This window comes from Nicotiana attenuata, unplaced genomic scaffold (genome assembly GCF_001879085.1).
Source record: "Nicotiana attenuata strain UT unplaced genomic scaffold, NIATTr2, whole genome shotgun sequence".
NCBI lineage: Eukaryota > Viridiplantae > Streptophyta > Magnoliopsida > Solanales > Solanaceae > Nicotiana > Nicotiana attenuata.
The window spans coordinates 101,668-111,261 of NW_017672415.1; the positions used below are offsets into that span (position 1 = coordinate 101,668).

The window sequence follows — 9,594 nt, forward strand, 5'->3', positions numbered from 1 at the left end:
CCCCCCCCCCACCCACACACACACACACACACACACTCTCATTTCATAAGTATATGCCCGAAAAGTTTGGGGGAAATATAATTTGAGAAAGCAATGGACTATGAATGATAAGCCTCTTACTTGAGAAAGTGAATATTGTCACGAGTCACACCTAGAAAACATACGATCTCGAGTATACTAAGGAGCTTTAAAATGAAAAAATAGTGGATTTACCTGTAAAAAGGATTCATGTAGAGATTATATGAGTTGTATTACGTGTATTATGTAACTGTGTTTGATTATAGCTTATTGTGTACTTGGGGGAATCTTTTGACAAGTTAATTCAAAAGAATCTAATATGGGGTTTTTCATCATCTTCTTCTTATTGTTTTTTTGCTTAAACAATTGATAGTTATGCCGATGCTAGTGGAGCGGGAAAAGATGTCTATGAATTTGTAAGTAATTATTTATAGATTCTGGAAATCATGCCTCATAGGCTCATAGCTCATTTATTGCTTGATTGATTTTGAACATCCAATATTTAACTCTCTCCTTTGTAGGTCAAAGCTGTTGGAAGATTTAAAGAAACGAAACGAACTGATGGAATTTCAACTTCAGACGTTATAATGAGAATAATTAAAGACTATAACAAGTATGTGATGCGAAATTTGGATCGTGGATATTCAAGGAAGGAACTTGGTGTTAGCTATGTCAAGGCATGATCTTTACTCAAATACAATGTTCTGCTTTACTTATTTTCATCCTTTTGGTTGCGTCACATGGTGTTCCTATGGTATGTGATATGGCCTTTTCATGAGATATTGTTTCATTTATTTAGGAAAAGCGATTGAGGGTCAACATGAGACTAATGAAGTTACAGGAGAAAGTCAAAGAACATCAAGAGAAAGTGGGAGAAAAGGTACAGTCAGATGCGAAGGCAATCTTTTGTGTGCATTTATATGATGCTTTGGTTATATGTGAGTAATATCTGGCATTTTTATGATTGATGGCAAGAGTTAAGATAGAATTCAATTCATATCTAACTAAAATTTGAAATCAAACAACTTATCAATTGGATGATACTACTACACAAATAGCTTAATTGTTCTTTTGCTTATAGTTTTTTCTTTACTTGATTGCAACTTTTCTTCTTTTATGCAAGGGATGATTTCACTTTGGGCCCCCAATATTCGCTAAATTTGGTTTTTAGTCCTTGTAATATCCCATCCAAGCATATTTAACTCTCGATCAGTTGAAATGTGTACTTTAGAGGAAATATGTTAAATTGGGACTACATATATTACACCAAATATGGAGTAAAAGTACAGACTTAATACATGGGTAGTTATGTGGATTAGCAAATTGCCATCTTCGCAAGTGGAGGGACTACAATGTGCATTTCTGTTAGTTGAGGCTAAAGGTGTATAACTCAACACCAGGAGGACAGGAATCATAAACTGTCAATAACCATGTGATTTAAACTGAAAATTTTCTCTATGTCAATAACTTTGATTGATCTATTATGTTCAGTATCGAATCCATCTTGAGTAAGAATATGCTGCTTCTTCTCTTGTTCTTTGGTTGATCTATTATGTTCAGATGGATATGATTGTGCATGTGCCCTTGTATTTTAGATTCAAACTGTTGCAAAAACAGCTGGTATGCATCACAATGAGTGGATTGAAAATGCTGATCGTTGGGTTGCTGGATTTCTTCAGATGTTCGAAGAGAGTTGCCATAAAATGGTGAGCAAAATCAACGAATTGTTGTATCTATTCATGAATATGCCTTTCTTCGATGATTCTTATTTTAAATTATGGCTACTAGGGAACAGCCATCAGGGATCGAATTCAAGAACGGTCAAGAGGCCAGAAATCAAGGGATTTGCTGGAAAATGGAAATACGATTGATACTGATGAAGAAGAAGATGATGAGTACTACTATGTCGAAGAGGAGGAAGAAGAGTATTTTGACAATGAAGAACAACATATTGAGGATAAAAAGAATTCATCATCGTCTACAGAGTAACACTTGTGCCTAACAGCAGAACATCTGTTTCTTTGATTCTTGTTGTAGGTTGGTATGGAATTTTGTAGATAGCTGCTGCAGAAGATTGTCGTTGCTGCAGTGCTTGCACGGAGGTTGTGTATCTGAGCTGATTCTAGATTATAATGCATTTTTTAGTTCATTTTGTTTTATAGTTGTTCAAATTTGGTGTGCACAGTCGATTGCATACATGTGTTTTACTGTTCTGTTGGAATTAATCTTGCTTCAATAGTAATATATTTTTGAGAAACCTGGTGTTGATGTGACAACTTTTATTTAAACGGAAAATATGAGTAGTGTACCATATGTTAGTGAAGTAGTTACTTTTGTTCTCTGCAGCGTAAGTATAATTAATAAATTACAGAAACTATCTAGCAAAAGGAGTAGAATTAACAGAAATTTTGGTGGGAAGTATAGTTTGATGGGAGACAAACAAATGAAAACCCAAATCAACATTGTGCAGAGACAAGAGGGGAGGTGTCTGTTAAGACCTGTTATGATACATACTCGTGCCAGGTGCACCAAACCACCGGTGTTTCTCCCGAAAGGATAACTTAAACATATTAAGGTTTAGTAAATGCATAAAATTCCCGAAGATACGTGATCCCTAAGTAATCTTTGACAAAAACATTCATATGTAAAGCAGGGAATTGTAGTACAAGAGATCTCGGATAATGGTACATCTGTGCTGGTCAGGATGTTTGCAACTTGGTTGTTTTCTCCCTAAACATAGACTAGGTAAGAGACTAGTTCAAACAACATGAATTTTCATTGCTAGCCATCAAGAATGGTCTTGAGGAAATGTCTTAAAGAAACAAAAGAAGAACCACCTTCCATCAAGACCTCCCTGCTTTTGTCCCTCATTTCTTTCACTCTTTTCCTCACTGGATTTTCACTATCCATTATGCATCTTATAGCATTCTCAATCTCCTCTGCTCTCAATATTCCTCCATCACTGATCTTCCCCATCCTGTAATCCATTCTCAGCTCCACTGCCAGCTCAAGATCCTTCACCATCTGAAACGCATTAATCTGCTGCTCACCATGTAGAGGCCATGTCGCCATAGGAACTCCATGCCATAAACTCTCCAGTGTCGAGTTCCATCCACAATGAGATACAAAACCAGCAGTAGCTTTGTGAGCCAAAACATGCACTTGTGGTGCCCAACCACACACCATTCCCCTGTCTTTAGTCCTAATCAAGAATCCTTCTGGCAATAGCTCATCAAACTTGCCATATTCAGAACCAATGGGCATTTTTATTGACCACAAGAACCTCACCTCGCTTTGTTCAAGGGCATTTGCCAACTCTTGTAGCTGTAGAACCTCTAAAGTTCCCATGCTACCAAAGCACAGAAATAGCACAGATGATGGTGGCTGATCTTCTAGCCATTTCATGATTTCTTCCTTATTGTCCTCCCTACCCTTTTTCCCTGCAAGGTCAAGATGAGGTCCTATTGTGTATACTGGAGGTAGTTCAGGGTGGGATGCTAATGAATTCACAGCATGAGGTTCAAGTTCAGCAAATGTGTTGATAAGAATTCCTTTGGTTTCTTTGAACCTGGCACCAAGGTTGAGGAATGCTGTGTAACCTTCCTTATAGAATGCAAACGTTGGTAAGACATTTGAGGGTACTAAGTTGGCATAGGATGGCATATCTAAATCAGTATCTGTGAGGCTAAATTCCCTTCCATTTTGGCTATGCCAAAGAGAGAGGTAAAGCACAAAACCAAGAAAACCTGCACCAGAAGTGAAGAAAATATAGGGAGGAATCCCAAGTTCATTTGCTACATCAACCATTGAACTGCAGAACATATCGATGACTAACCCAACTATTTTCGTGTTGGAGTGTTTGTTGTTGATAATAGCATCTTTGACGAGGGGTTTATAGCTTGATATGAGAAGAGAGAAGAAATTCTCCATAGACTTTGTAAACTCTTCTAAGGGTGGTAGTGCAACTTGAGGAAGTTTGATGAATCTGATCCGATGATCAACAGCAGTATTTGAGGAGAATCTTTGAATGTATGCATCTATGCCAACATCAAATGGCGCCTGAGGCCTAATGATGATCATGGTTATACATAGTTGTTCATCAAGATTGAGCAAGTTCACTGCAAACTTGCATGTGGGAACAAGGTGACCTATGCCTGGAGCAGGAACAAAAACCAGCTCTGCTTTCTTCATACTTGGAAGCTAAACAAGATGAAGATGATGGATACTGGAAACTAGTGGTGTATTGAATATGTTAAAGCTTATTAAAGTGCTCATATATATATATAAAAGAATTCAACAGTCATTTTTGACATTTTCATAATTCATTTTCATTTGTCTTTTCTGAGTAATGGATGCAATGGGAAACAGAGAAGCTTTAATACATTTCATATTATTTGGTGGTGTTTGACGGTACAAGAACTTTAAGAAAAGAAAGAAAGGGAGGCTTTTGGCACATAACAAAAGTAAGCTTAACCCTTATAGTCTTAAACAAGCCATGTGTCTGACCAGGGAAACATACGGCTAAGAAAAAAATAAAAGTTTAAAGTTAAAAAGTTTTAAAATATATAAAGATGTCATTCTTTTTTTAGCATACAAAAAAGAAAAGAGTTTTATATAAAATGGAACAAAGAGAGAAATATTCGTAAGTAACTATTTTTAGTAAGCGTAGCTCAGTAACCTACGGTGTGAGATAATACTGGGTATGTTGTTGTCATAACTTAGTAACCTAGAAAAAAGAAAAAAGATTTATAATAATCCAAAAAAATAAGCGATCTGCTAAAATTTAGTGAAACTACAATTAACAAAAGTGAAATTTACTTGAGCGCGTAGTTCACCTACTTAAGACTAATCATGTGCAGAGTAAAATAATCATTTTTCTTCGGAAAAAATGGAGTTGCAGCTGACGCACAAACAAGCTATCTAAAGTGCTTTTGTTACATGTGAATGTAAAATTGAGTTTCAATGGGTCAAGAATAGACGTCAATTATATATATTTATACTCTTCAACTTTTCACATATATAGGTAAAAATTGTACGGGGTGCCCTATTTGGTCGCCCCCATTTAACCTATACACATTTTTTTAAAAAGTTTTAACTTGTACTCACTTTTTAAATAACTTCAGCCCCCTTTCTCCTCCTCCTTCTCCTCCTCCTTCTTCTTCTTCTTCTTCTTCTTCTTCTTCTTCTTTCTTCTGCTGCTGCTGTTGGTGCTGCTATGAAACTTCAGTTCATGGGATGATTGTCATAAGTATGTTTATCAGATTATTTTAAAATAAATTATAATAATTACGTAAGTTAGTAGACAATAATTTGTGAATATTTCCACGTACAGGAAGTTTAAGGTCACACTTAATGATTCTTTTCATGATAATTCTGTTCTTTTCACGTTTATTGTTTAAAAAATTTATGATTTAGATACTGTTAGCAATCTGATTATTTTATAGTAGTAATACACTATGAAAGAATAAGGTTATTATCTATCTAGTATGTTAGAAAGCTTTTTAAAAAACTTCAGTTTATATAGTGCTGAAGTTTTTACAAATGAACTAAATAACTTCAGCATCTTCTGCTGATGTGTTTGAAAAAGCTTTATGACAAAACTAATCAATCCAGGATAAAAAAACTTCAACTTATTTAGTGCTGAAGTTTTTACAAATGAACTAAATAACTTCAGCATCTTCTGCTGAAGTGTTTGAAAAAGCTTTATGACAAAACTAATGAATCCAAGACAAAAAAACTTCAGTTTATTTAGTGCTGAAGTTTTTACAAATGGACTAAATAACTTCAGCATAATCTGCTGAAGTGTTTGAAAAAGCTTTATGACAAAACTAATGAATCCAAGACAAAAAAACTTCAGCTTATTTAGTGCTGAAGTTTTTACAAATGAACTAAATAACTTCAGCATCTTCTGCTGAAGTTCGTATTGCCTTTGCTACTTCAGGCCCGTCTACTAGAATGTTGAAGTTTTGCGTGATTGCCTTTGCTACTTCAGCCCCGTATGCTGAAGTTACGCGAAAAAGTGGGTACGCTTGCAACTTTTTTGGCAAAGCGGACACAAGTTAAAACGTGACCCAAAAAGCGGGTATAGATGCAAATGCCCCCATATATAGGGTGAAAATGCGTGGGATAGCCACTATTTAAGGTGGTATTTAGTTTTTATCCAGCAATTCTAATGCTGAGCAAAAATAGCCACTACTCTATTAAAATTAATATGAAAAGACATTTTTACCTTTTCTTCTATAGAACGGAGCCCCTATAATGCCGAGAAGCGCAAGACAATCACCATTACCGGCGACTACCGGAACAACAACCCTAAACAACTCATTGGAATCCTCTTCCTCATCGTCGTCCGAACAGCAGCAGCGCCATACAACAGAAACCCTAACTCTGAAACTGAAACAGAAGAAGAAGAGCGTTTCATGGAAGCCAGGTATAGTGGATAACGAGTTCCTCAACAAGAAGAGCTCTAAGATTTGCCGTATATTTCACAAGGAAAAGCCTTTTGATAAGGATGACAGCAATGGCGATGAAAATGTGAATCAAATGAAAATGTGGACCTATTGTCCTTAACTTTTGACCATAGGTCCTGAACTTAGACTAAGAAGCCCAAAAGTTAAGGACAATAGGTCCTGAACTTACAGTTACAAGTTCAAAAGTTAAGGACAATAGGTCCTGAAGTCCTGAACTTAGACTAACAAGCTCAAAAGTTAAGGACAATAGGTCCTGAACTTAGGCTATGAAGCCAAAAGTTAAGGATAATAGGTCCTGAACTTAGACTAACAAGCTCAAAAGTTAAGGACACTTGGTCCTGAACTTATAGTTACAAGTTCAAAAGTTAAGGACATGTAGTCCTGAAGTCTTGAAGTTAAGTTCAAAAGTTAAGGACATGTAGTCCTGAAGTTAAGTTCAAAAGTTAAGGACATGTAGTCCGGAACTTAGAGTTTCAAGTTCAAAAGTTAAGGACATGCAGTCCTGAAGTCCTAAACTTAGAGTTACAAGTTCAAAAGTTAAGGACATGTAGTCCTGATGTCCTGAAGTTAAGTTCAAAAGTTAAGGACATGAGCAGAAGGGTATTTTCGTCCGGGCAGTTAAAGTTTATTAAAACAGTGGCTAAAGACTAAAGACATTTTAAACAGTGGCTTAAAAGTAAATACATGTGTTATTAATGGCTAACCGTGCACTTCCCCCATATATAGGTGGTTCGAAATATAATGGGTTGGACCTGAACTTTTGAACCCGGTCTAAATCCGCTTATGCAATATTTGTAGATAGATACATCTCAATCTTTTACTTCCACAAATAGTGCCAATATAGGGCCATGTGATGCAACTTGTCGTCAAAATAGCGTGGCATAGCCACTTTTACTGGTGGCTATCGAAAAATAGCCACCGTCCGTGATGTCATTGATTTCTAGCCATTTTAACTTAAAATAGAATGTAAAATGACATTATTGCCCTTGCACGCTTTAACATACTCTTTAGTAACTTTTTACTCTTTGTTTGCACAGCAGCGCGTGCGGGTTTCGTCAGAGCACTTTTTTCGAATCCTTGATCGTTTTAGCTCTAATTTTCTTCAAAATTCTCTGGGTGAGTTTTGTTTTTACAATAATGTGTTTGATTCACGTTTTTATTGTTGTTTCGTTATGTTTAAGTTTGATTTACCGTACCGTTAGGGTTTAAATAATTATTTTTTGTGTTCATTATTTTGTTTTGTTTCTGACAATTTTATCACTTTGTTCTAGCATATATTATTTTGTTTTGTTTCAATCCAGTATAATATATAGGATATCACCCGTGTGTAATTTTTTTTCCATTATATTATACTGGAGGAGTTGAGTTTGGTCTAGCATATAGTTGAGTTTTGTTTCAATCCAGTATAATATACGGGACATCACATGTGTGTAATCTTTTTCTCCAGTATATTATACTGGACGAGTTGAGTTTGGTCTAGCATATAGTTGAGTTTTGTTTCAATCCAGTATAATATACGGGACATCACATGTGTGTAATCTTTTTCTCCAGTATATTATAATGGAGGTGTTGAGTTTGGGATATCATATAGTTGAGTTTTGTTTCAATCCAGTATAATATACAGGATATCACCTGTTTGTAATCTTTTTTTCCATTATATTATACTGGAGGAGTTGAGTTTGGTCTAGCACATAATTGAGTTTTAATATACAGGACATCACCTGTGTGTAATCTTTTTTTCCATTATATTATACTGGAGGAGTTGAGTTTGGGATAGCATATAGTTCAGTTGTTTCAATCCAGTATAATATACAGGACATCACCTGTGTGGAATCGCTACTCATGAAGGAATATAATCCAGTATATTATAATGGAGAAGTGGAAAATACTGGAAATTTTGTAATTAGAACAATTTACTGAAATTAAATAATTTAATATTTCGTTTCCTGTATATTATACTGGAGTTTTATATTGTAAAACCACTATATCCTGTAGTTACTACTGGAATGAAATAATGCAGATTTTTTTATCCTATACTCATCCAATTTTTATTACCTGCTATAGTACATGCTGGAATTGCTACTCATGAAGTAATATAATCTAGTATATTATAATGGAGAAGTGAAAAATAGTTGAAATTTGGTAATTAGAACAATTTGCTGGAATTAAATAATTTAACTTTTAGTTTCTTGTATAATTTGCTGGAGTGTTATATTGTAAAACCACTATATCCTGTAATTACTACTGGAATGAAATAATGCAGATTTTTTTATCCTATACTCATCCAATTTTTATTACCTGCTATAGTACATGCTGGAATTGCTACTCATGAAGGAATATAATACAGAATATAATAATGAAGAAGTAGAAAATAGTGGAAACTTGGTATCCAGAACAATTTGCTGGAATTAAATAATTTAATTTTTAGTTTCCTGTATAATTTGCTGGAGTGTTATATTGTAAAACCACTATATCCTGTAATTACTACTGGAATAGAATAATGCAGATTTTTTTATCCTACATTCATCCAATTTTTGTTTCCTGCTGTAGTACATGCTGGAATCGCTACTCATGAAGGAATATAATACAGAATATAATAATGAAGAAGTGGAAAATAGTGGAAACTTGGTATCCAGAACAATTTGCTGGAATTAAATAATTTAATATTTAGTGTCGTGTATAATTTATTGGAGTTTTATATTGTACAACCACTGTATGCTGTAATTGTTACTGGAAATGAATATTGTTCATTTTTTTATCCTATATTCATCCAATTTTTATGACCTCGTATATTATATGCTGGAATCGCTACTCATGAAGGAATATAATCCAGTATATTATAATGGAGAAGTGGAAAATACTGGAAATTTTGTAATTAGAACAATTTACTGAAATTAAAAAATTTAATATTTCGTTTCCTGTATATTATACTGGAGTTTTATATTGTAAAACCACTATATCATGTAATTTCTACTGGAATGAAATAATGCAGATTTTTTTATCCTATACTCATACAATTTTTATTACCTGCTATAGTACATGCTCGAATCGCTACTCATGAAGGAATATAATCTAGTATATTATAATGGAGTAAGTGAAAAAATAG

General features: G+C 34.6%; 2 protein-coding genes across 3 annotated transcripts in view; one reads left to right on the plus strand and one right to left on the minus strand.

The window, feature by feature from the left end:
* The window catches only part of LOC109213109 (choline-phosphate cytidylyltransferase 2-like), a 4,266-nt gene extending 1,991 nt beyond the window's left edge, over nucleotides 1–2,275 (plus strand). Inside the window, exons 4-8 of one of the 2 annotated variants that reach the window (XM_019376869.1) lie at nucleotides 392–434; nucleotides 540–695; nucleotides 818–898; nucleotides 1,614–1,724; nucleotides 1,814–2,275. In XM_019376869.1, the coding sequence (XP_019232414.1) occupies nucleotides 392–434; nucleotides 540–695; nucleotides 818–898; nucleotides 1,614–1,724; nucleotides 1,814–2,020 (598 nt within the window). In that variant the 3' untranslated portion in view covers nucleotides 2,021–2,275. Of the gene's footprint in view, nucleotides 1–391; nucleotides 435–539; nucleotides 696–817; nucleotides 899–1,613; nucleotides 1,725–1,806 lie in introns of both variants that reach the window. The other variant, XM_019376870.1, reaches the window with a different exon arrangement.
* A 524-nt stretch (nucleotides 2,276–2,799) lies between these two features.
* Nucleotides 2,800–4,209, minus strand: LOC109213108 (anthocyanidin 3-O-glucosyltransferase 2-like). The gene has a single exon (XM_019376868.1). It carries the CDS (start codon nucleotides 4,207–4,209, stop codon nucleotides 2,800–2,802), a length of 1,410 nt encoding a protein of 469 aa, XP_019232413.1.
* Between the last annotated feature and the right edge of the window lie 5,385 nt (nucleotides 4,210–9,594).